General features: G+C 37.6%; 2 protein-coding genes across 2 annotated transcripts; both read left to right on the top strand.

The window, feature by feature from the left end:
• Window positions 1-7,291: 7,291 nt before the first annotated feature.
• LOC141334466 (arrestin domain-containing protein 3-like) lies at window positions 7,292-9,260 on the top strand. Its single transcript, XM_073839550.1, has 4 exons — window positions 7,292-7,309; window positions 7,476-7,572; window positions 8,603-8,859; window positions 8,949-9,260. The coding sequence occupies exons 1-4, from the start codon at window positions 7,292-7,294 to the stop codon at window positions 9,258-9,260; spliced, it is 684 nt and encodes a 227-aa protein (XP_073695651.1).
• A 7,366-nt stretch (window positions 9,261-16,626) lies between these two features.
• On the top strand, window positions 16,627-25,509 carry arrdc3a (arrestin domain containing 3a). The gene is made up of 8 exons (XM_073839507.1): window positions 16,627-17,107; window positions 19,269-19,350; window positions 19,446-19,593; window positions 19,711-19,813; window positions 20,327-20,583; window positions 22,404-22,566; window positions 22,722-22,864; window positions 23,225-25,509. Exons 1-8 carry the CDS (start codon window positions 16,828-16,830, stop codon window positions 23,291-23,293), a joined length of 1,245 nt encoding a protein of 414 aa, XP_073695608.1. The 5' UTR covers window positions 16,627-16,827; the 3' UTR covers window positions 23,294-25,509.
• Window positions 25,510-27,509: the final 2,000 nt, after the last annotated feature.

Genomic DNA, 27,509 nt, shown 5'->3' with positions numbered 1-27,509 from the left:
ATACTGTGTTTCGTGATCAGGGCCATCCCAAGCATGGTTGCGATGTGTTTATTGTCAAACTTCAAAATTAGATTTTTTTTATTCTTAAAAAAGCGCCATTATTTTATTTGAAAAAGTTACAAATTTTATTTTATTCACAAAATATTTTAGTCTGTTTTGATTTTTTTTCATTAGGTCAAATAACATTTTAAGCTGTCATATGTTACAACATGCCTCTCACCCGTTACAATGTACCCCACCTATGGGGCATGTTGTCACATTTCACTTCCTTTCCTTTTAGGTAAATTACGAAAAATCTATACACTGTAATTTTGAAACAAAGCAACATATTTGTACTAGACAAGTGTGAAATTAATGTGGATTAAAAAAATGCAGTCGACAATGATTTTAATGATTTGCAAATGTATTGCATACATGGCCATCTAATGAGCTATAGTTAGAATCAGACATGATCACCAACCTCCTGAAGTCATTGACACCCAATGAAACAGCAATCTCAGGACTGAAAGTGAACTGAACCGTACTACACCCTGTGGATTAGCAGATGTTACGCAATCTTTAGAGATTGCTAACCAGGCAATTGTGTCACAACCTCAACCTAATCCTTCTTTCAACCCGTAAAGTAGAGTAGCCTGTGTGCTGTGCTGTATTTAAAAGTCTAGTGTAGAAACTAAAATGAGATTCATCAAAGAGCTCAGTCTTCACTACGACCCGATTAATGAAGGCAATACATTTACTAGTAGGGATATTGTGGAGAGGCGAGTTGTTTTGGATTACGATTATTTAACTGCTTCCGACTGAGAAAAACTTATTTGAATGGGTATAATTCAACTGCTCCCAAATGAGGCAAGTTTAATTACATGGGTATGATTTGGAAAGACACACGCATCTTAATAAAAGGTCTAACAGCTGAAAATGTGTATCACAGCAAAAATCAAGCTGTATATATATGACAGTGATGCTCAATCCAGGAGCTGCTGCCTTCCAGCCTGGTTTCCATCCGGCTCCTTTTGCAATGATCCAAATCAAAGCACTAATGAATCCTCTCCTAATGTGCCTTCTTAGTCTCCTTCACCAGGCAAACTTGTGCTGTCTCAATGAGAACATCATGGTTTTATCTGCATACTTCTCATCTGCAAGTTCAGTGCTTATTATTGTGCCTTTTGAGCTTAGCACTTTTTTTCATTTCACAGGGAATGTATAGGCCTTATGTAGCTCTCCCCCTTTTCAGCACTGCGCTCATCTTATGTAACATCTATCTTATGTTTAGTTTGTATATCTTATGGATTTATGTATGAACCGCTTGTTTTAAAATCTTCCCAATCTAATTTATGACATCAGTATCATGCTTGTGCTAACTTTTGTTAATTCTACAATAAGTAAAACCACTTCACCAGCTAATTAATCTTTAACATCAATGCTATAGAAAAATACTGCTATATAAATATTACTGCAAAAATGTTACCTGCTTCTAAGTTATGATGATTTCTTAAGATGTTTTACAGTATTTAGTCTTGCTGGTTACTCAAGAGCCCAATATGATTAAGGGTCACAACAGACCCTATTAAATGATTTTAAAAAGAGGTATGGTGACATGAAGGAATAAAGCAGTCTTGTTTTATGAAGAGCAGAGAGTGATTATCTCTTTTTTTGTTTGTTTGTTTGATCAACATTAAAGGAGAAGTTCACTTCCAGAACAAAAATTTGCAGATATTTACTCAGCACCCTTGATGTTCATGTCTTTCTCTTTTCAGTCTTAAAATAATTAAGTTTTTAGAGGAAAACATTTCAGGATTTCTCTCCATATAGTGGACTTCTATGATGTCCCCGCGTTTGAACTTCCAAAATGCAGTTTAAATGCAGCTTCAAAGGGCTAAATCGAAATCCCAGTCGAGGAAGAAGTATGGTAGTATGTATGTACATAGTATGTATGTATGTATAGTATGGTATTTTACGGCTATTAGTAGAGTAACTTACAAGTCAAGGCTGAAACAAATCATGCTTGAAAAAGAGATGTTTGCAGGACAGAATAAAGAAATAATGAATAATAAACTTGCTGTGATGTCTATAGGACAAGAGCAAAGGAATGTCACTCTTGTAAGCAGAGAAAACTATAAGCAAAGGTTTTTATATATTTCTCAGACATATAAGTTACACGAAACCTGAAAAGACTGTCTGACCACTACTAATAATAAAAACGAAAACAATTTTAGTGCAGAACGAATGTGTTAAAGGGATAGTTCACCCAAATATGAAAATTTGATGTTTATCTGCTTACTCCCAGGGCAAGATGTAGATGACTTTGCCATTATATGGCTGGCAGACTGCACCGGTTTTCGTTAAAAATCTTTGTGTTCTGCTGAAGAAACAAAGTCACCTACATCTTGGATGCCCTGGGGGTAAGCAGATAAACAGCAAATTTTTATTTTTGGGTGAACTATCCCTTTAATGGTATATTAAGTTGTTGATATTTTTTTTTTCTGAAAAAAAAACAGAAGTTGACATACCATGTAGGGTGACCATAAGTCCTCTTTTCCCCGGACATGTCCTCCTTTTTGGCTATAAAATTATATCCGGGGGGATTTTGTAAAATATCATAAAATGTCCGGGTTTTTTACCTCATTTCACTGACCGTCATAAATTCAACACTTTAAATGCAGCCACTGCCCACCGCATCCTGGGGAGGGTGTCCTCTTTTTGGATTCTCAGAATATGGTCAATGCTTAACCATTAGAGTAAACTGAACATTACAAAACCCTGTGAAAAAAACAATGTTACAAAATCTTGTAGCAAGCACCATCTCACCAACCCATCTTTTATTCTTCTTTACCCAGGCTGCGCTGTATCTGCATGTCAAGAATGTCCAGATCCATCAAAGAGCTTAGTCTTCATTATGACCCAATTAATGAAAGCAATACTTTTACTAGTGGGGATATTGTGGAGGGGCGAGTTGTTTTGGAAGTAACCAAAGAAATAAAGGTGGACAGTTTTTTTGTGAAGCTGACGGGGGACGCAAATGTGCACTGGACTGAAGGCTTTGGTGATAACGAAAGGACCTAGAGCGACCATGAGAGATACTTCAAACTAAAGCAATACTTCAATCAAGAGAGCTCAAAGAAAGGTGAGGTTGCACACAAAAAAAGAAAGAAAACTGATCAAACTTATCAAATTATTGTTAAAAGAAATAATAGTAATAAATTAGTATAAATAAAATAATACACGTGTACACATGTATAGATGTGTGCATTCATAAACAGGACATATGCAAAATAAATGCTCTGTGAACTTACAACCTTAAAAAAGAGAAGCTGATTTGCAATTAAGAAATTGTGTAATAAGAATGGAAAGTACTAACTGACTACATTTATGTCTTGCTGTAACGTCTACAGGACAAAAGTGAGAGGAATACAACACTTTTATTTGGGGAGACTTGTAAGTAAATGGGTTTCATATACCTTCCACTAAGTAAACTGCATAAAAATAAATCAATTACATAAAACCTGGAAGGATTGTTTGCTGATAGTTATTTAGTAAATTAAATATGCTTGCTAAAAAACTACTGTAACCCATATTACCATGCCTTATTGTTCATCAGATGGACCAGTGATTGGACCAGACATGTTTTTCCATTCAGATTTCAACTGCCTCAAAAGTGAGTGATACTACTGATGATACAATTCCTCTTCTGCATTCCGTCAAAGCAGATAAAGAGCTGTTCAGACAGTCTGAAACACTGTGTGCGTTCCAAATAAATGTGTAGGGCTTGCACTGGGCACAACAGAGACAGGTCAGGGTCCCCATCCTGTGGGGGGATAGCTTACAAGGTTACCACCTGATCCCTGAAGGGAGTGGTGGAAACTTTGGCCACATATCCAGGCTGGGGTCTCAGGACAACGTGAGACTCTGCCAGTCCGAATTCTAGGCATGATTCACTAACAGAGAGGGCTTGAAGATCCCCCACCCTCTTGATAAAAGTGAACAAAGTCAGGAAGGCTTCTCAGAACCGTTCGACTCGGCTAAGTGATTCAGTTTGCCAGATGCCCACTGAAGTTCAGTGGCATGCTGCTTATCTCAGTACGAGGTGAGAATGCTGCTGTTCTTCGAGTGGAATAGCACAGGGTCAGTGCAATGAGGCTCACCAGAAGAAATGCATATTTGCGTAGGCCCCTGGGCCAGTTGTGAGCTTTGGTCAGTGAATACCACAATGGGCAATGAATAGATTCTGGTGAGGCAAACAGATCTACCTGTGGCCCGAATAAACTCCAAATCAATTGGACCATCTGGGGGTGGAGCCTTCACTTGCCTCGAAGTGTGACCTGTTGTGATGTGAAAGGGAGTTCACAACACGGTTGAGGTCAACTTTAATGTGAGTGGCATTTGTATCTGTATTTGTATTTGTTGAGGGGGAGAAAGTATTTGTATTTGTATTCGAGTAAAATTCAAAATAGGTGTAAAAATCCTGTTTTTTTGTGCGTTAAACTTTTAATTTACGTTATAGTGTAAGTATTCTTTAATTATATCCATTATAATAATTATGGATATGGAATATTGGTTGATGTTTTTGAATATGCAACAAGGAACGTCATTGAAAAAAAAAAAAAACATAACAGCCATTACCTCATCCATGGTTAAACCAACTACTAATAAAATACCATTGTGAACATTATGAACCCCACCACCACCCGTCCTTGTTGGAGGATCCTGAACAGACAGAATAAAAACAAATAATACTTTAAAAAAAATGTTCTTCTTCTTCCGCATACCGTATTTGGGTTCGGCTCCACCCCTAGCAGAGACTTGAGTCTGTTCTGCCTCCATAGCAAGATATGGTGGGCAAGTTGTGACATGCGACAGGAGCGAACACCACCCCAGTGGTTGATGTACGAGATCAACACGTGTTTGCCTTGGATCAATGGCCAAAACCTCCTCAAGGCCAGAAGCACCGTCAACAACTCTAGGCAGCTGATATGCTGATGCAGCCAGGGGCTCGTCCAAACCCAGGATCCTGCACGCTCGTTGCATACAGCGCCCCAGCCTGTCTTAGAAGCATCTGTCGTAACAATGATGCAACTTTACACCTGTTCTAGGGAAACTCCTGCCCGTAAAAAGTGATGTCCTTCCAAAGGCTGTAAGTGCATCAACAATCCAGTAAAATTTCTTACACAATGTGTGCCTTGGAACCATGCTCATTTTGGGACTCGGGTATGACGACAGTGTTGAAACAGTCTCATATGCATCAATCCCCATATGCCCAAAAAAACTAAAAAATATTTGAGAGGGACAGGTGTTTTGTGCCTGAGTGATCTCAAGCAATTCAGCACTGACTGAACACAAGCTTCTGAGAAACGTGCTGTCATCATGACCCGAGTTCAGTTCCACACCGAAAAAAGAGATACTCTGCACAGGTTAGAGTTTGCTCTTTTCCCAGTTGACCCAAAATCCCAGTGAGGCTATCTGGTCAAGCAGCATGTCCCTGTGAGTGCAAACCAGTTCTTGCGAGTGAGCTAAAATACCAATTGTCAAGGTAATTAGAAATGCGAATGGCCACTTCCCTGAGAGGGGCAAGGGCAGCCTCCACGTCTTTTGTGAAGATGCAAGGAGACAGGGACAGCCTAAAAGGAAAGAACCCTGTACTGATATGCTCACCCTACAAAACCAAACCGTAGAAATGGCCTGTGCCTTGGAAGGTTTTAGACATGAAAGTACGCATCCTTCAGGTCTATTGCAGCAAACCAATACTGGTGCCAGACTTGGGTCTCAAAGGAACCATGTTCTACTTACCTAGGGCAGAGTTCCTGTGGCTGAGTGGAGTGAAAGACACTGTGGTAGTAGGTAAAATGTCCTTTGGAGCACATATAGTGCCTTGTCCGTCAATTTCGTCAAATGAGCCACCAACTAATGAAGGAACAGATGTTCACCAAAATGCACCACGCTAGCTTGATGACAAACCTGTTGTATCAGAATGTAAGGATATAGCGAGGCTGTGTCCAATGAGTCATCCCTGGTGACAAGCAGGCAACGGCTGCTGTCTTGGGGGTGCAAGACCAGGGCCTGACCTAAGCTGAGGCAGGATGTGTTTAACTGCCTCCTTCTGCTTTTAAACTGTTCAGAACTGCTGTGCAAATATTTCAACAATGACGCCGAAGAGACCAACCTGTGAAATTGGAGCGTCAAGAAAGCAAACTTTCAAGGCTTCCTGCATCTTAGCCAGGTTGAGCCTGAAAATTTCGTAGCCCGTAGGGCATAGTCAGTCACAGTTCCTGCAATACCTCTGGGTTGGGACTACCCTCGTGCAGTTCTTTCAATACCTTGGCCAGGACAGCCATGATGTGCAGGGCAGATGCAGCTTGTCCAAAAGCCATATAAACCTTCACCACCAGTGTCCTGGCCGTGAAGGGGGCCTTCCAGGGTTTAATCAGTTCCTTGTTCACTTCCAGAAAGAAAGGAACTGGGACCAGGCACAGCTTAGTGTCACGTACAGCACCAAGAAATGAATAATCCGGCCGTGAGCACTCAGAGCAGGGTAGAGGAGTCCACTCAAGGCCAAGCATAGCTGCCATCTCAGCATCTGCCAGGAAGCGGCTGGGGTGACCCACGGTCTTTTGTTGAAGAACCCAAGCCGTGAGTGCAATGTGTTGATTGACAAGTCCTCACAAGCGGGGCATAAACCATTTACGAGCGTTGCTTCAGCTCGTGCCTGGTCGTAAGCAGAAACACAAAAACCACAACCAGAAGAGCATAGACGGAAAGGCATGTAAATTCACAATTTCTTAATGATCAACGTTGAAGCACCCAGGGGTTCTCTCACAACACTTCGCTGTGTTTGAGATGAAGTCGTGACGTATTGTCAAGTATGGTGACCAATACTCGAAATTAGCCCTCTGCATTTAACCCATCCAAGTGCACACACAGCAGTGAGAAGTGAACAAACAGGAGCAGTGGGCAGCCATTGCGCCAGCGCCCGGGGAGCAACTGGGGGTTCAGTGCCTTGCACAAGGGCACTTCAGTCATGGTATTGAAGGTGGACAGAGCGCTGTGTATTCACAATCCCCACCTGTGTATTCACAATCCCCTGCCGGTGTGGGAATCGAACCGGCAACCTTTGGTTTACAAGCCCAACTCCCTCACCATTAGGCCACGGCTGCCCCCACTGCCTGTAGATCTATTGAATGCACAATAGATCTATTGATGAGGAGATCAAGAGGTGAATGAGTGCCATTCTCATAGAGAGATGCTGCATTCGAAAAACAAAATGAGTGAGCAAATGCCACACTGGCCTATTTATACTTAGATGTCGGGGTGTGGCCAGGTATACAAATTTTTCTCGCCAATTTCATTGGCCTTTTTCCCAATGATGTCAGAGGTGTCTGGGCTCCCAAGAGCATAAAATAAATACAGGAACAGCTATTATTATTATTAACAAATGTAATAAATATGGTTTAGTTCACTCGATTCAACATGTTTTTTTCATACAGCAACCACAATCTGGCACAAAAGACAAGACGATTAAACTTTTTGGCTTAGGAAAAATGTCAATGACTGTCACAACAGACAAAACTGGCTATATGCAAGGTGATGATTTCACACGTGTATCTTTCAAGTGTCTCAGTCAAAGCTGCCTTAACTGAAGACACTGGCCTGGCAATGTCAATTGTTAGGTTTTCGTTAACATATTCTTATGCACATTTTGCAATACTTATTGAATTTAATTTGAAATTAAAGTCCCCCTGTAGTCAAAAATTGTATCCTCTAAACTAATCTTTAAGCATGAAAATTACATTTTTTTTTCTTGTGAAAAAAAAAATTATATGCCTTAAAACAGCTTGAATATGCCTCATTTACTATATACGGATCTATGAATATGCAAATTAGCCCTGCCTCCACTCACTCACACCAGCCAGAACCTCATTCACGAACTGAACTTAACTGTAGTAAACCCGATATAATGGTGATAGCCTACACGGAAAATGACTGATAAAGCTATATTTTTATTAGCGGACGACTACAGTGGATACTGTAACATTAGTTACTTACTTGATGATGTTGTGTCCTCAAAATGCCTCAAAGGCTCGAATGCAGCCTAGATAGTGATTCCAGTTTGCGCCCGCGAGCATATGCGTCTGAAGTGCTAGCGGTTAGCGGTTTTGCTCTATTTAATTATTAGTTTAGTGCTGGTATGTTTTGCATGCTAATGATATGAATCTATCCATTGACGTGATTGGTTATTGAATTTTAAGACGTAGGATGTTTCAAACCGCATTTCTGGGACAGCCTTTGGGAAACCACAGTTTTAAGGAGAAAATACTAAGCAATGGTGTTAATTAATGGATTGGAACATTGTCTAAAAACATATTAAAAACACCACATAGACAAATAAACAACACCAAAAACTTGATTTTCACTATGGGGGACTTTAATGTTAACAAAGAACATGCAAATAAATAGCAGAGTGATATCTTTGTGTAGCATCTCAAACCTGAAATACTGACATCTCTTAAACACACTGGATGGAAAGGCTGTATCTGTAAATAGATTTACATAAATTAATTTTGCAACTTTTATTATTGATTTATGTTGTCTTCATTTCTTATAATTTCTGCAGGTGAAACAATCACAGTTTTTGCCGACATTGACAACTCTTCATCTCGTGACGTCAAACTGAAGTACAGACTCAAGCAGGAACAGACATTCATCGCTGTCGGGAGCACTAAAAGGGGATTCAAGCATATAGTCAAAGAGACTAGAGATCTCATCCCATCTGGAGAAAAGTCCAAATTTAAAGTACACCTGACACTTCCACATGACCTGACTGTGACCATTGAAAACTGCAGAATTATACAAGTGGAGTACACACTCAAGGTGCTATTTAGTCATCTTTAGTATGACAGTTTTTCAAGTAATACTCAAAAAAATACAAATCACAAACTATTTCATGCACTGTCTTTCAGGTCTATCTGGATGTGTATTTTGCAACAGATCCAGCAGTCAAATTCCCTGTGTTTATTCTTCCACTTGAACAACAGTGTCCTCCCTGGCAAGGCCCACCTGGAGGATTCCAGCCATATCCACCACCTCAGCCAAACCTACCTCCTCCACCTGCAGGATTTTATGACTCTACAGTGCTGCCCCATCCAGAAGTTGCTGCAGGGCTCTATCCAAATCCAAATGCCTTCCAGCCTGGTTTCCATCCGGCTCCTTTTGCACCAGTTTATGATCAAAATCAAAGCACTAAGGAATCCTCCCCTAAAGTGCCTTATTAATCTCCTTCATCAGCCTTATGCTGTGTTAATGAATACTAAATTTATCTTTAACTACTCCTACTGAAACATTTTGCTGATAGTACTGCAATTGTATGGCTACTGTGTTCTTTTTGCACTTTTGACCTCCATCCATGATGAAATGATCTATAGACTGTATCTATTACTGCAAAAATGTTACATGCTTGTATGAGTTTCTTTACTAAAGTTATGATTATTTCAAAAGATGTTTCGCTGTGTTTAGTCTTGTTGGTTACTCAAGAGTCAAATGTAATCACAGGTTACCATAAACCCTATAAAATGCTAAAATTACTGTGGTGACATAAAAGAATAAAGCAGTCTCAGTCTTGCTTTCAGCCTTGATTATTTTACCAAAACATTGGTTTTTATAGAAGCTACAAAAGTTAAACAAAACCTGTGAACTCGGGGCAGATTGATGAACCCTGACTTCATGATTCCAACAAGCTTAGTGTGGAGCTACCTTGTGTCAAACCTAAAACCATCAGAAATTAAGTTTATAAAATGATAACTTAATTTTTCCATTTTGTCAGCTGTTTTCAAAACAAATGGCAACATTTTATGTAATCTCTTCTGCTTTTGCCACAATTGCCACAAAAACGTCATAGCGACATCATAAGGTCAATGTGTTAAGGTGACATGTGATTGACTTCACTAAGGTTTGCACTGAGACATTTCAGATGTTCCCACTTCCAATCTTGTCAAAATGTGGCAGTAGAATCATACATTATTATCCTTCTGAGCTTAAAGTAAGCCTAGAAGATACAAGTTTTTGTGTCAGCAATTAATTTCAGAACATTATTTTGAAAACATAATTTTATTAAGTTGTAAACACTAATCCTAATGTTGCAGATTTACAGAAATGAGTTGGTGCTTTTTATTAAGTTAATTATTTTAACTGTTAGTAACTGTATTATTATTATTATTAATAGGCTTAATACTACTACTGCTACTCCTACTAATATTGTGAGCTGGACTGAAGGCACAGGTGATGACCAAAAAAGCTATAGCGACTATGAGAGATATTTCAAACTAAAGCAATACTTCATTCAAGAGAGCTCGAAGAGAGGTGAGGTTGCAAGAAATAGAAACCTTAAAAAAGAGAAGCTGGTTTGCAATTAAGAAATTGTGTAATAAGAATGAAAAGTATTAATAACTGACTACTTTTTTGTTTTGCTGTAACGTCTACAGGACAAAGTGAAAGGAATACAACACTTTTATATGGAAAGACTTGTAAGTAAATGGGTTTCATATATAACTTTCACTAAGTAAACCACATACATAAAATGTTTCATTAAGGTACATAAAACCTAAAATAATTGTTTGCTGAATGAAACGAAAATATGCTTGTTTAAAAACCACTGTAACCCATATTAATTCAACAACCCTTATTGTTCATCAGATGGACCAGTGATAAAGCCAGGAAGGCATGTTTTTCCATTCAGTTTTCAGCTGCCTCAACAGTGAGTGATACTATTGATCAGCCTTTTAAAATACATCTTCAGTTGTTGTTGTTCCTTATTCTGTATTTGTGCACAGTGAAATAATATTCGTCAGGAGTCATTCACAGCCCATGAACACAATATGCAGAACAAATGAGTGAATAAGCAAGGGCATAAAACGGTTTTATATTTTTAGATTGTCTAAAGTAGCTGCAAGTAGCTTTGATGACAGCTTTGCACACTCATGACATTCTCTTATCAGACTGATGAAGTTAATTTGAAAAAGTTTTTGTCTTCTTATGCTTTAGTGTCAGGATTTTAGTCTGTTCTGTTCTGTCTTCCCAGTGTTTTTCCCCCTCTGTTTCTAGCCATTATGGATTAGTCCTTGTCTCCCCCTTTTGGTTTTGCATTAGTTGGTTTAATCTTGCCCATATTTGTATTTCCCCCTTGTTATCTTGTTATCTCGTTTGTAACCACACCCTGTCCTCTGTGTATTTAAGTCTGTGTCTGTTCACTCCCCTCTGTCTGTCAATGAAAGTTACTTCTGTTTTGTTTGGCTCCATGTTTATGTTACTTTTGTTTGCAATACTCCATGATCATCGTTGTGTTTTCTTTAATAAATTCAGTATATATTTTACTCCGGTTTCCTGCACCTCCATCTTCACTGCTTACATGCTAAACTGTGACATTTAGACCATCAGTTGTCTTGTGCAGAGGAGGAATTGGTACAGAGTCAATAGCCCTATCAGTGCTACAACTACTGTACAAACTCAAATTCATCAAATAAAAAGAAGTCAGTCAATGCAAAAAATCTCAAGAAATTTAAAATTTGAATCACCAAAATCATCAAACGCTATTATGAAACTGGCTCTCTTCCAGGAACATTCCAGGAAAGGAGGACCAAGAGCTAGCTCTGCTGCGGAGAATATTTTTATAGAATTATTAGCCTAAAAAACCCTATTAGAGTTCAAGTGGCAGACATATTTCAACATCCATTGTTCAGAGTGGACTGTGAGAGTCAGGCCTTCATGTTGTGGCAAAGAAACCATTACTTTGGAAGAACAAAAAGCAGAAGAGAGTTGCTTAGTCCAACAAACACAAGAAGTAGACATTAGATCAGTGGAGAACTGGCATTTGATCTGATGACTGCAATTTCTAATCACACGTGTATATATACACATATGCACATAACAGAAACAGTGGCTTTTGCATAGGTAGGGCCTACACTCTTAAAAATAAAGGTGCTTTGAAGGGTTCTTTAGGCGATGCCATAGAGGAACCATTTTTGGTTCCACAAAGAACCATTCAGTCAAAGGTTCTTTAAAGAATCATCTCTTTCTTACCTTTTTATAATCTGAAGAACATACTTTCACACAAAGTAACTTAAAGGTTCTTTATGGAACCATTTAGACAAAAATGGCATCGGGAAGCACCTTTATTTTTATGAGTGTACTGTTTTCTGACATATTAAGCACTGTAATGTTTGTCAAAAATTAAAGAGTTTTATTTTTCCCTAATTTCAGAAACATGCCTCCATCTTTTAAAGGAGTTCTTGGCTGGGTTATCTATATCTTGAGGGTAAAGTTGATCAGGCCTTGCAAATAAAAGAGGATTGCTCCACTCTGCTACAGTAATACATTTAAAATTCTCACAAATAATACCAAGGCAAACTAATACATCACAACTCACATTTTTACTCACAACATACACACAAATGTGACCCTGGACCACAAAACCAGTCTTAAGTCACTGGGGTATATTTGTAGTAATAGCCAAAAATACATGGTATGGGTCAAAATTATTGATTTTTCTTTTATGCCAAAAAGCATTAGGAAATTAAGTAAAGATCATGTTCCATGAAGTTTTTTTGTAAAATTCCTACTATAAATATATCAAAATGTGATTTTTGATTAGTAATATGCATTGTTAAGAACTTAATTTGGACAACTTTAAAGGTGATTTTCTCAGTATTTTGATTTTTTTGCACCCTCAGATTCCAGATTTTCAAATAGTTGTATCTCGGCCAAATATTGTCCTATCCTAACAAACCATACATCAATAGAAAGCTTATTTATTGAGTTTTCATATGATGTGAACATCTCAGTTTTGTAAAATTTAACCTTATGACTGGTTTTGTGGTCCAGGGTCACAAATGATGTTTGATATGTTTCACTTGAACATACATCAACATGACTGCACACAAATACAGGTTCCTAGATGTCAGCAGAGCGTCTCACACATCAGCCCAACCCATGTTTACCTTTCTCTCCTGACCATTTCAACAATGCTTTCTAGTGAACTGTTTTTACAGTTCATTTTTTAAAAATTGTGCTGAGTTGTGCACAGACCAAACATTGTCTATAGACAGTTTTACTCATTAACATTTTAGTAACTTTTCTCAGGGACCTGATACTGTGTCATTTAATGTGACTTTATTGAAGTCACACTTTAACAAAATCTGTTTATAAAAGTAAGTAAATGTAAACAATATACACTACCAATCAAATGTTTTAATGTTTTTTTAAAGAAGTCTCTTCTGCTCTCAAAGCCTGCATGTATTTAATCCAAAATACAGCAAAAGCAGTAATATTGTGAAATATCTGTACTATTTAAATTAGCTTTCTATTTGAATATATTTTAAAATGTAATTTATTCCTGTGATCAAAGGTAGATTTTCAGCATTATTACTCCAGTCTTCAGTGTCACACGATCACTCAGAAATCATTTGTATGTCCTGATTTGATGTTTAAGAAACTATTATTATTATTATTAATAATAATATTCAAAACAGTATTCTTTTTGAATGAATGAATGATCAGAAAGATCTTAAAATCAGCATTTATCTGAAATAAAAAGCTTTTGTAACATTATACACTATACAATTCAAAAGCTTTTTTTTGGGGGGGGGGGGGGGTGTAGAACTTACAGTTTTTCTCAATTGCTTAAACACATTTCTTGAAATTATGCCTCTTATTTGCGAAACTCTAAACACAAATCCACAACTCCTAACTCATTTCCCCAAACTTCCTATATTGAGGTCAAAATGAAGCTCTCCACTCAAAACAATTCAATCTTGCTGAAAAACCAAACTTTGCTTTCAGACATGACACACAAATCCTCAAAAACAAACACACTACAACACAGTTTTACACACTGATGAGATAAATTCAAAACAATACTACCAAAACAATACAAATAAAAAACTTTTCACATGATGAACACAACAAATCTATTCCTTTGCAAGTGTTTTATTCCTTAATTTAATGTACTGTAGAGTACAGTACAAAACAGCAAAAAACAACAAAATAATTATTCGGCCCAGCATCCTGTCTTTGGTCTGGGACAGGCCAAAGAACCTCTTCAGCATTACAGGCTAAATTAGCCCTTGCCAGGCAGCAGGGGTAAAATCCTCTTGCATGCCTAATCCAACCCTGGCACTCATCAACTAAAATATATGAGACTGCTTGTCTTCTTGCCCTTGCTCTTCCTCTGTCTCTTCCATGTTGTTGTCGACATCGTCCTCCTTCTCCTCCTCCTCTTCATCTTTCACCTCCTACTCTTCCTCTTCAAAATTACACATTACTGTATGTGGGATATTGATTGAAAAAGACTGGATAGGATTCACAGTTACACTTGTACTAGTGGTCTGACAAAAAATAAAAAAATAAAATAAAAGCACACAACGTCATTGTGAAACAGAAAAAAAAGAAATATGGGCACAAAGGTGAAAATAAAAATAAGAAAGTCCACTGTCAGAATTTGTAACTCCTGTGTTGTCCTCTGTCTATATATGCTTTCTAATTGAAGGTTCATGAGCTGTACCTTTGATCTATTTCAGAGAACTGCTTTATCATTGGTTGATCTATATTATCTACATTAGTGAAAGTCAAGATTCACTTGAATAATTCATGGCAAATTTACAAAAAGTCTAATAGAAATGTGTAGAATATATGATTGACAGTTTAGGACAACTAGATCAAAAATTTTGCATTTAGGTAATGATTTATACGATGAGCTAATGACTTGATGTTTTGAGGTGTAAGACTATTGCACAGAGAACTACAGTATATAATACATTTTGAGCAACATGACAATAGCAACTGAAACTGCACAAATGTATATTTCATTTCTGATCTGAGAAATGCACCAAAGTGACTGAGAAAAACTTTTATCCTTTTATCTCCATCGAAGGTTCTGATTGGTGTGTGCTAAATTTTGACTCCTAGTGTTTCCAGTTGGGTAATTGTGTGCTAATTGAGCTCAAACTTCGCAGACTTGAGTGAACAATATTGAATGCTTGTGCTTTCTAAATGACCTCATGGTGTAAGCACTGAGAAATGTAGGGATTTGTGTGTAGAGTTTTGAAGTAACAGTTCACCAAATATAACTCATGTGTCAAAGCAGGGAATAGTGTTTATAGTTTAGGGAAATGGGTGTGCTTTTTCAAAAATGGCGTTATAGTTTTGAAATTTTAGTTCAAAAGACTGGTTATAGTGTTTTAGCAATTGAGAAAAACTGTAATACTTTTATTTAGCAAGGATGCTTTAAATTGATCAAAAGTAATGATACAGACATTTATGATGTTCCAAAATATTTATATGTCAGATGAAAGCAGTTCTTTTGAACTTGTTATTCATCAATAACAACCTGGTAAAAATCTACTCAGCTGTTTTAGACAGAATCATAAAAATGTTTGCTGAACAGCAAATCAGAATATTACGATAATTTCTGAAGGATTGTGTGACTGAAGTAAAGATGCTAAAAAAATTGGCTTTGAAATCACAGGAATAAATTACATTTTAAAATATATTCAAATAGAAAACAATTTTGAAAAATGTCTACTATTTAAAATAACTGTTTTGCTGTATTAAATAAATGTAGGCTTGGTGAGCAGAAGAGACTTTTTTTATTAAAAAAATAAATAAAAATCTTACTGTTCAAAAACTTTTGACTGATATTGTAATTCCGCTTAAACCAGCAAAAGCATCACCGTATTGCACGGAATTTTCAAAAATGGTGTTAATATTTACTGTTTTCCATCAAACCCCTAGAGGGCAGCAGAATCCAGCGTAACTCGTTCAAAACGTGACTAAACTAAATCAAAACAGATGGATGCGGGTTTGTGGAGCCGCTGGATGGCGCGTCAGTTTTCACAACTTGAACCAGCATGTAGGCTACTGTAGATCTATAGCAGATAAAATTAAATGATAAAAATCAACCTCATTCTCTATAAACTGATCTCAGTATTCTTCCTGCTTCTTCTCTTTATGCCATCAAGGGTGGTACTGAAGCTGCATGGGGGAAGGCATATTTACACAACGTCTAACACAAATCCATTTAAACAGGAATTCTGAAACATAGAAATTAAATATGTGGAATTAAGAACATCGAAATATGAAAATCTGTGAGAAGGATACTGAGCTGGCCCAATATCTGCAAGAAAATACTTAAAAAATAAAAAATGGAATAAAAAATGTGTTCCTGCAAATAGTTCAAGTTACATATGATATAAAAATCAAAATGTAACATGGCAGCATGTCGTGAGATGCAAACAATAGTTTGAATAAAAGCAACTGTATTACTTGTCAAAGTCCTAATAGTGTTTATGTTCCTGTTGTGCATCCCCATTGAGTAACCAGAGGCCAAAATCACGTAACAGTCTATAACCTGTTACTCTATAACCAAACTGTTCAAATATTAATGTGGGGCACTACATAAACGTGTGAAAAATGTCTAGACTTCCACGTATTCTTTTAATATACTGCTCAGCTGTTCGCTGTTATTTGTCTCCTGAGTCCCGGTCAAAGAACTGCACAAAAAGCGGAAGAAGGGGGACGGCTAGCAGCCATGCGCATGCGCACTAACTTGTTTTTCACAAGAGCAGCGCTTAAAGTGAGCCGGTGGCGAAATTTCGCCGTCTTTCATTGCAGACCATCAAGCCTTCACCGAGACGCGGTAACAGCATCTTTTGCTGTTATTCAGCTCTCGCATCTCGATGACACTATCCAGTGTTAACTGTCGCTTTTTTCATAAGAGATTATTTTCATAGACTTTGCCTTGTGGTTTTGTTTTGTCTACAGAACTTTGTACATTTTAATTTTCTTGCCACCATGGTGCTAGGAAAGGTGAAGAGCTTCGTTGTAAGCTACGACTGTCTAAATGACAGCAATGTCCCTGTTTTCTCAAGCGGGGACTCCGTCTCAGGAAGAGTTATTATTGAAGTCACCGGAGAGATTCGTGTGAAGTCACTTAAAATACATGCAAAAGGATTCGCAAAAGTTCGTTGGACAGAATCACGAAATGCTGGATCCAACACTGCCTACACTCAAAATTACACAGAAGAAGTGGAATATCTGAATCATAGAGACATCCTTATTGGCCATGAAAGAGGTAAGCATTCAGATCAAACATGCTCTCAGTGTAGATTTGTTTAGAAAAGAGCAGTACTGGTGGGATGCTCAGTGGTCCAGGATGACATGACATGACATACTTTGGATGCAGCACAGTACTTGTTGACTGTTGGACCTGTAGACACTATTGTGTGCATGCACATATCGTCTTCTTTTTCTGCTGTATTTATGTATTCATTTGTTAAAACCCATTGGCTAATCATCAAACCAAAAAATACACCATACACAGAACATTACACTGATCCATCATGCAAAATAACGATTTCGCAAGGCACAACCGTTTTTTTTTTTTTACATTTATCGCGTTCAAATCACCTAAACGCGATATTCAGCACATTTCTTCTATTCTGACTATACTTCCATTCTTTCAAGTGTCAGTGTAGTAGCTTGAATGAATGGTCACCACAGTTTGCTCATCCCATGCTACAGCCCTATTAAAATTAAGATTCGTTTCGGTGCTCAATCTATGGATTTATTTTGGAAAAACTCCGTCCATTAATTCTATATAATATCACGTATTAAAAACGAGTAATAACAGATCTTTCGGCATAATGTCTTAAGTTTCCACCCATTGTTAGAAGCGGTTCAATCCTGTTTTGATGCAGTGTCTGGCCGTTCTTGTCTCTGATTGGTGGAGGCGTCAACGTGTCTTCTATGACATCATGCTTTTGCGGAAAGTGAGAAAAACAGCAGCAACTTTGCACCAATGGCTGTAGTATGCATCCTATGCACATAATGTAACTAAATTGAAGTGCATAGAGTGATCCACTATTCACTTGTCAATTCTGACTGTGCACCTCTTTGCACTTTTTTTATTTATTTATTTATTTTTGCATACACTGTTGGACTCTTAACACTTGAAATTCTGATTAAATGTATTCCTGGGTTATCTTGTTTCACACTGTACATTTATAAACCCTCGTTCGCTTAAACTGCTATTCCTACGGTAGAGGTTTCTGTAATATGTTTGTCTGCTCAGACTGTTAAAGTCACTTTTAACGTACCATAGCAAAACAACTTTTTTCTTTCAGTCTAGTTCATATTTTTTCGTACAGCGCGTTCCAGTTTCTGCAACTGCACGGAGCTCATGAATATTAAATGAGCTACGCACCGAGGCAGTTTATTGGTCGGCTGTTGCCAAACAACTTTGCTGTAACATTCTACCACCGCATTGTTCCACACTGATTGTACCGTTGGCATAAAAAAACTCAGGGTTACAAAAGTACGAGTGTGAAAGGTTGCTTAACCCAGTGGAAAATGTGACATTAATACATCCAAATTGTATAATAATTTGTATAATAACGCTTTTGTTAGCCTGAGGTGGCTTTTAGTACAGAAAAAGCTAAGCAATATTTGCCTAATGTTGAAACTCTGTATACACATCAAATAGTGCATGTTATGACCTTGTTAGCTGCATGCGTGTTGTAATTCATTCCCATGTATAATTCTAATCTAAATCATGTCTAATTTTGTCTTTACCGCTTCTGTATGAGTGATTGGTTACAATAAAGGTCGATTTATTATAGAACCTGGTCGGTTTTCTGTCGTTTGTGTGTGTTTTTTGTCAATTTTCTCTCACGTGTTTTGCTGAATGGGAGAATACTCCAGAGGTCCACGCCGCAGCACACGCGTACAGTAGATTCAATGGGAGGTTTGTCCTGGAGCTGTGCGCGCTGCCGCGAACACACGTAACGAGCGCGCCGCACTGGGAAGCAGCCGGCTCCGGTTTAGTCCGGTCTTCTCTTGCTGGAGTCTGCCCTTGATTGACAGCTCCGTGCTTATTTACCATGGCTCCGCTAAGCTAAGTGCTGAGCTGGCAAAACGAAAGCCACCGGTGCTTTTTAGTGTTACACAAACAAATTATTTAACGCTGGAATTTTGTTTCACTTTTACATTAGGTTTCCCGTGAACTGCAGTGGAGCTTATGAGTATTTATCTCTCCCATTCAGAATAAATGCTGAAACTGAATACACCTGTGCATCAAGTGCAATGTGATTAAACATTAATTCATGGGTACAACTTGTTACATATATGCATTTAGCAGAAGTGTATGTGTTTGATAAATATAATGTAATAAACAAGAAGATGATCACTGCTTTGGCAGGTAAGGTATATTGGAATATCATTTTCTTCTGTTTCAGATGATGATAACTCTGAGGAGGGACTCACCACTATTCATTCAGGAAGACATGAGTATGCATTCAGCTTTGAGCTTCCACAAACGTGAGTGTCAGTCGGATATAACCCCAAACCTAATAGTTATTCACCTGCATTATGTTTAAATTTGTACTCATATATTCTCTGTCACACACTTGCAGACCTCTGGCTACCTCGTTCGAAGGAAAGCACGGCAGTGTGCGCTATTGGGTGAAGGCTGAGCTGCACAGGCCGTGGCTTTTGCCCATGAAGACCAAGAAAGAGTTCACTGTCTTTGAACACATTGACATCAACACTCCTCTCCTGCTGGTGAGTGTTTGCGTCATTTGTGTCCCTCGATTTATCACTGATTCATTAATGCAGTGTTGAAGACTGACCAGTCAAGGTTCTCGGATTTGAAAGTTTTGTTTTTTTTACTTTACACAGTCTCCACAGGCAGGAACTAAAGAAAAAACACTATGCTGCTGGTTTTGCACCTCAGGTCCAATCTCCTTAAGTGCCAAAATTGAACGGAAGGGTTATACTCCAGGTAAATCTTCTATCAGTTAACATTTTCACTAGACATTTGGACTCCACTGTACTTTTACATGACACTAGGGCTGCAACCAATTATTATTTGGATAATCAATTAATCTGATCATTATTTTTCAATTAATCAGATGTAAAAAGGCATGTGAAAGGGAAAGCCACATTATATGTTTTAAGCTCTTTACTCACCCTCATCTTGTGCCAAACCTGTTTGAATTTCTTTCTTCTGTTGAACAAAATGTCATCTTTTGTGTTCATCAGAAGAAAGAAATTCATATAGCTTTGGAACAACATGGGGGGGGGGGGGGGATAAAAAACAATAAGATTTTAATTACATAATGTATTACATAATGTATTCTCACATGCATTATTCACTACTATAAAGTGATGTGTCTGGCAATAATCAAATTTATTTCAGATTTTTTTATAACCAACTTAATCAGATTTTGCAGCCCTACATGATATATCTTCTTAATTTTATGTACCATTAACAATACATAATGTCTTCACACAGGAGAGTCCATTCAGATCTTTGCTGAAATTGAAAATTGCTCCTCGCGCATGGTTGTGCCAAAGGCCGCCATTTACCAAACGCAGACCTTCTTTGCCAAAGGGAAGATGAAGGAGATCAAGCAATTGGTGGCCAACATCCGCGGGGAGTCGCTGTCTTCTGGCAAGACAGAGACATGGAATGGAAAGATGCTAAAGATCCCCCCTGTATCACCCTCCATCCTTGACTGCAGTATCATTAGAGTGGAGTACTCACTCATGGTAAGTCTTGCGCTTTTATAGTTTGTATTGATTTTGAAGTCTTATGTAGCGCACATGTGATTACTGGTCATCTCATGTGGCTTAAAAATGCAAATAATGCAGTAATTTAAATGCTTTTCATGTCGATCTCAAGCAGCTGAAGGATCATTTTATTGAAGGCCCCCCTGGCACTTACACCCATGCAGCACTATGAATGATAATAAGATTATGTCAAGTTCTCTCTCCAGCACATTCTGATAAGAAGATCAGCCTAAAATATCTGATGAAATTCAGGCCATTGAATGTTAATGGCCTATTATCCTCTCAAACCAATCTGTTACGGCCTGTGTAATAGTCAGAACCCAGGATCTAAGTTTACTATTTTAATTCATCACTCAGCTCAGAGGAAACATTGTTGATAGGCTGTAAATTCATAAATAATGTCATGTTATGTCCTACAAATTCTTTAGTTTTTAAAGAACTTAAAGGATTAGTTCACTCCAAAATGAAAGTTTCCTGTTAATTTATTCATCCAAATGTCATCCAAGATGTTTATGTCTTTCTTTCCTCAGTCAAAAAGAAATTAAGGCTTTTGAGGAAAACATTTCAGGATTTTTCTCCATATAGTGGACTTCAATGGGACCCAATAAGTTGAAGGTCCAAATTGCAGTTTCAATGCAGCTTCAAAGGGCTCTACGATCCCGAGGAATAAGGGCCTTCTCTAGCGAAACGTTTGGACATTTTCGAAAAAACAAAAACAAAATCGGACCTTTAGCCCACCGATCCCTATTAAAATCCACTATATGGAGAAAAATCCTGGAATGTTTTTCCTCAAATGAATCCTATTACTGATTTGTGTAGGGCTTTCACGATTTCTTGATTCAATTTGAGTACTCTGTTTTAAAGAATCCTTGATTGCACTTTGCCTGTGGGTTTGGGTTTACTGTAACATTCATCTGGGAACTCAGTGTGCCAATTTCATCAGATTTGTAAGGCATCAATATCTTTCTCAATATGCTTACTGTTCACCGATTTCAAAATAAAAGCTCAAACCTTCGCTCTGAGTTTATACATTTTGATGTCAACATATTCAAGAAATTACAGTGGATGGACCATTTTTGTCTTAAAGAAATGACCAAATGTTAAAGATTAAGTGGACCTTTTAATTAAATGTTCTTTAGTCAGTATTAAACAAGGATTAGACCAGGCCGTTAGGTCAGGGCATTGGCGTTCTCTGCAGTCATTTGTTGTAATGCGTCATGTACATTAGCTCTACAGTTTTGTTTAATAAAACCATATGATTACTTGCTTTTGATACTTTATAATAACTAATTATTATTGCTTCCTTGCTATCATATATGTATTTTAAGTAATTTTAAAGGCAATTGTTTGCTTAGGTCCATTTTCTTTTACAGATTACTTGATTAATTGTCACAATAATCGACAGATTACTCGATTACCAAAATGATCGTTAGTGCACCCCTAAAATTGTGACATATTTAATATTTCAGCTCTGTTTTAAGTGAGAATACTATTTCAACAGCTGTTTAAGAGCACTATTCATATCTAGCATCCTAAAAAAAAAAAAACAGTATACACTACAGTCTCTAAGTTCACAGTGTCCTGGACACCAATATTTTAACGCACAAGTACAGATTAATTGCTCATTGGCCAACTGAGATTTTGGCATGGAGTTAAAGGTTAGGACAGCACACTAGAACCATTGTTTGTTGAACATTTAGTTGCACTAGTTGCTCAGTGGATGGTTTTTACAAATCAAGGTGCAATTATTAATCTTTTGTGAAATGATTAATCTAACATCCCAATCTTTTTATCTTCAGGTGTACGTAGACATCCCAGGAGCCATGAACCTGTCTTTAAACCTGCCTCTGGTGATTGGCACCATCCCTCTCCACCCCTTCGGTAGCCGTACATCTTCTGTGAGCAGCCAATGCAGCATGACCATGAGCTGGTTAGGCCTGGCCCTCCCTGAAAGGCCTGAAGGTAAAGAACGTCTCCTAGTTTGTCAATATATCAAGTCTTTTAACTTGTTGCTTCATGCTCCTTTGAAAAAGACACCAAAAGAGGATGTTTAGATCACATTGTGTGCAGAGTAGAAACAGTGGAATAGCATTAACATTTGCTTTTGCCATTCACAGCTCCTCCAGCCTATGCAGAGGTGGTCACAGAAGAACAGAGGCAGAGCTGTCTGGAAGTGTCGTCAGGGCGCGAGAACTTTGATGGCCCACTATTCGCCTACATCCAGGAGTTCCGCTTCCGACCCCCTCCACCCTACTCCGAGGTAAGCATTTTTGGGGGTTAAATTGTAGATATATGTGACCCTGGATCACAAAACCAGTCAGAAGGGTCCATTTATTTGGCCGAGATCTGGAATCTGGAATACATATTACTAATCAAAAACTTGATATTTTTTGATATATTTACAGTAGGAAATTTACTAAATATTTTCATGGAATGTGATCTTTACTTAAAATCCTAATGATTTTTGCCATCATTTGGACCCATGCAATGTATGGTTGGCTGTTGCTACAAATATACCTGTGCTACTTAATTTTTTTGGTCCATGGTCATATTCTATCTTTAGCAATGTATAAGCGCGCTCATCTCACGGCAGCTGTTTCATTGCTTTCCTCTCCATCAGATTGATCCACATCCAGAACAAGCCACATCAACTGCGGAGCAGAGACTCGACACCTGTCCGTCACGCTGAGAAATGCATGGCATGAGTCCAAAGCGATTGGGCTTTAGAAGCTTTCACTTTTGTTTATCTCCCGATGACAGCAATTGATCGCTGTGCTGTCACCACCGAGAGAAAACAAACGTCTATGGGAAAACCCAGAAGTAAGGGCGCAGGAAGTCACTGGCAAATTACCCGACCCAGATATTCGGCCCCCGTGGATGGGACACGCCCCGTCGGACTAAACCTGCAGAGCTTTGTCAAAGTAGTCACTTTTCTCATGCTTTTCAGTAAAGGTTGACAAAGAACACACAGTCCTTGTCCGAGATCTGAAGAGGAATGGAAGAAAATACTACGACCGGAGCCATTCGCAGTAGAGCTGAGAGAAACGCGTCATCCATTTACTTTTTTTTTATTATTTGCACATGTCTTTGCGTTTTAAAAGTTTTTAGCCTTTTGGACTAAGAGATCGCAGGCTCGCCCTTGAGCCACAAACAACGCAGAGAACAGATTCCAAGGACTGAACGAGGACTGGACTGACTTAATGCACTGATCTTGTTCAAGCTCTTTTGAGGTCTGTAGTGTCATTGATTGTGTTTCCTCAGTCGATAATCTGCTCTCGGTAACATGCTGTCTTGACGCTCTTGCGACGTTGCCTCGCCAACTCATAACCCGAGTGTGGCTTTCATTTTATTTCATTCTCCTGCTCACATGGACTTTATTTTCAGTTCTAAATGTAGAATGCCTTTAAGCCAAATGTGGTTTGCTTGGTGTTAAATTTGTTGCACATGTTGTTTGATCGAGGAGCAACAGCCCAGCTCTTGAAGCTCATGTGCGTGATCGGAGCAGCGAGATAAAACAGGGTGGGGTCTGGCCGGGCAGGCAGCCTGAAGAGTTTGTTGCCTTTCTGTTTGTAGTGTACAGCAGTGCAGGCTTCAAGATTGCACTGCTTAAAAAAAAAAAAAGCACTCAGTCTCAGGTGATCTTCTCACTTGCCAAATGATGAAAAACAAAATGGTGTAGATTATGTTTTGATTGCACTGTTTCAGTTCAAAGAAGGAGACTATAGAAGGAGTTTCAGATTCAAATTTGAAAAACAGATTCAATGGAGAGAGGAGATAAGGCAGCTTTCAAAGACTTAGGACATTCCCTTTTTGTCCTGCTGCACCAGCAGCCGTCATATGTTTCTTCAGACCGGTGAAGCCAGATGTGGCCCAAAGGATGGCACAAATGCTTGAAAAGCCAAGATGGGGAGTAAATCAAGGACTCTGGATTTATCCAGAGACTTACGAATCCAGTTGAAATGAGTTGTACATTTGTTTTTAAAACTCATTCAACTACAGAAGTAGTTTAGGCTCTGATCATGCTTGGCCTTTGTTAAGCACTTTTTTAATCTTTTATAAATCTGCTCATGTCTGGTTGAGGTCTGGAGAAAGTTTAAACAGTTACCAATGTAGATAGTTGAAGTTATGTCTCAAGTGTGTTTGTTTTTGGGGGTTTATGATTTGGCAGCAAAGTGGTCTTAACAAAGTGGCCTTGATGAACTGATCTCACAATCATTTGTTATCCTGACTAACTTTTCTTTTAGTCTTAGAGTTTAAGGTTTAGTTTCAACGGACAAAAAGGGAAAACCAAAAAGTCCTTCAAAGCGAGCACTGATCATGCCACTTTTGGATTTGTTTTTTAGTTCTGGGTTTACTGTTGCGCATTCAGTGTTTGTTTTTTCCAGACAAACGACCATTAGACAGATCCTCTCGTCTCCGTTATTATGGGAACAATAGCTGTAGCACACCTCAGAGAAATGGATGACCCATTTCAAACCTGAAGAGATTTTTTATAAGATAAAGGAGAAAAAATATCTGCTTCTCTGTTGTGTTTTATAGTTTAAAACTGAACCAAAATCGGCCACTAATGAAAGAATAAGCTTAAGCGCAAAAAGAAAAGTACTTCTTTTTGTGGTTGGTCAATACTATAGTCTAACGCTTAGCCTTCTGTGTCGTCCAGTGTTAAAGCTAAAACTCTTGACTTGGTCAAGAAACACCTTTTTAGTGGAAATATGGTATGTTTTAGAAGTTAAGTGCAATATTTCTTGAGTTTATTTTGTCTCAGTGGTATATTTTGTCTTATTTCATTGTGATTTCATTTCAGAGATCATTTTGAACATTACATAATGAATGAAATGTTTGTTCATAATGGTTTTAACTTTTGTCTTCGTTCTTCCTTGGAAATAAATAAACCTTTAAAAAATGTCTGTTGTACTTCTACTTATAACTAAGCAGCACTATAATGATTTACTTGGCATAATTTAAAAAGTCAGCAAGACCTGAAATATGGAAGCTTTTTAAACGACTTCAGTACTGGTCCCTCACTAACAACAGCAGTTACACAAATGGAGTCAATGAAAAAGATTTTAGGTAGTACTCTTTAGGACAACCTTTTTGTCCTCTTTTTCACATTTAGTATTTTACATTGCTGTTGCTGTTTCTTTAAGATGCAGATCATTACAAGATAAGGTTGAAACTTCAAGGTGTTGGACTTCAAGACGCCAGCTTGGTTTATAGGGGCTAACCTTCTGACCTCAGCTTATCGGGTGGCACTACGGTCAAGAAGTGACCTTGGGGTCAAGTGAGGTAATAAACTTTGGCCAGCAGGGTTGGTTGAAAATACTAACACATAAAGTGAGGTTCATGTTGAAACTGGCCAAAAACATAGGACATTGTCTTGAGTTGTAAGCTAACAAACAATGAAAGTACAATTTATATTGTATTTTTATCCATGGCCATTTTTAAATGGCTATTTGCATTGCCTGAGGTGAAGTGCGAGGTTACATATTCATTTGAATATCATCACAAACTGATTATTGATTGGGAACTCAGTTGTGACATATTTAGAAAATCATTAGTAGTTGCGTCATTCATGTGTTATGTTTATTGATTGGGTTTAAGGATGTAGACTCGCACGCACAGGACAGAGCCGGAGGGGTCAGAAGAACATCTCTCCACCTCTCTCTGGGTTTCTCTTTAACAAGATTTATTAAAAGACACTTGGTCTGGTTTTATTTTCTAATTGTTTCTTGCAATATGAGAGTGTGAAAAAAATGAAAAAAGATCATATGAAAATAAATCAATATATTATTAACATAAATCTGTATACATATATTTAACTATAGTAAATATTAATTAAATTAACTTTGAAAAACAATACATTTTACTGTAGTTAATTTAAATTTACACTTCCAGTCAAAAGATTTTGAACTATAAGATTTGTAATGTTTTTCAAAGAAGTCTCATCTGCTCACCAAGCCTGCATTTATTTGATTCAACATACAGCAAAATCAGTAATATCGTGATTTTTTTTTTACTATTTCAAATAACTGCTTTATATTTAAATACATTTTAAATAGTGTCACATGATCCTTCAGAAATCATTCTAACATGCTGAATTGCTGTTCAAGAAACATTTTTTTTTATTATCATCAATATTTAAAACAGCTGAGTACTTTTTTCAGGATTTTTTGATGAATAGAAAGATCCAAAGATTAAGGATTTATCTAAAATAAAAAGGTTTTGTAACATTATACACTACCATTTAACAGCAATGAAACCGAAATTAATACATTTAGCAATGATAAATAATAAAGACATTTATGATGCTAGAAAAAATTTCTATTTCAGATAAATGCTGTTCTTCTGGACTTTCTATTTTTCAAAAAAATATATTATCTTATATATTATAGTACAATCTACTATAATATAATAATAATAAATGTTTTTTGAGCAGCAAATCAGCATATTAGAATGATTTCAGATGGATCACGTGACACTGAGGACTGGAGTCACAGGAATAAATTGCATTTTAAAATATATTCAAATAGAAAACAGTTAATTTAAATAGTAAAAATATTTGGTAACACTTTATTTTACGGTTTCTTAAAGCAACACTGACATCGTTGTATGTTTGATCCCCATTGAAGTCCACTATATGGAGAAAAATCCTGGAATTTTTTCCTCAAAAACTTTCGTTTCATCTCATTCACATGAACGTCTTGGATGACATGGCAGTGAGTAGCCTAAATAATCAGGAAATTTTCATTGTGAAAGTGAAGTTCTCCTTTTAACTGGATGTTAATTGTGATAACATATTGTTGTGAATTCTTAAAGCAACACTAAAGAGTTTTTTTTACCTTAAAATAATGTTTCCGAACTCGTGTCAGTGGTTCATCAACTCATAACAGGGTGAAACGGCACTT

The sequence above is a fragment of the Garra rufa genome, chromosome 5, assembly GCF_049309525.1.
Source record: "Garra rufa chromosome 5, GarRuf1.0, whole genome shotgun sequence".
Lineage (NCBI taxonomy): Eukaryota > Metazoa > Chordata > Actinopteri > Cypriniformes > Cyprinidae > Garra > Garra rufa.
This window is presented reverse-complemented; position numbering and strand designations above follow the sequence as displayed.

What these genes read in the sequence shown, in the direction of transcription:
- LOC141334466 (XM_073839550.1), top strand. An exon ending in CAAAACTGGCTATATGCAAG is followed by an intron (nt 7,573 to 8,602) that starts GTGATGATTTCA and finishes TAATTTCTGCAG; the next exon opens with GTGAAACAATCACAGTTTTT. An exon ending in AAGTGGAGTACACACTCAAG is followed by an intron (nt 8,860 to 8,948) that starts GTGCTATTTAGT and finishes ACTGTCTTTCAG; the next exon opens with GTCTATCTGGATGTGTATTT.
- arrdc3a (XM_073839507.1), top strand. Translation starts at nt 16,828, where the DNA reads ATGGTGCTAGGAAAGGTGAAGAGCTTCGTTGTAAGCTACGACTGTCTA. An exon ending in CCTCCCTGAAAGGCCTGAAG is followed by an intron (nt 22,567 to 22,721) that starts GTAAAGAACGTC and finishes TGCCATTCACAG; the next exon opens with CTCCTCCAGCCTATGCAGAG. An exon ending in CCCCTCCACCCTACTCCGAG is followed by an intron (nt 22,865 to 23,224) that starts GTAAGCATTTTT and finishes CCTCTCCATCAG; the next exon opens with ATTGATCCACATCCAGAACA.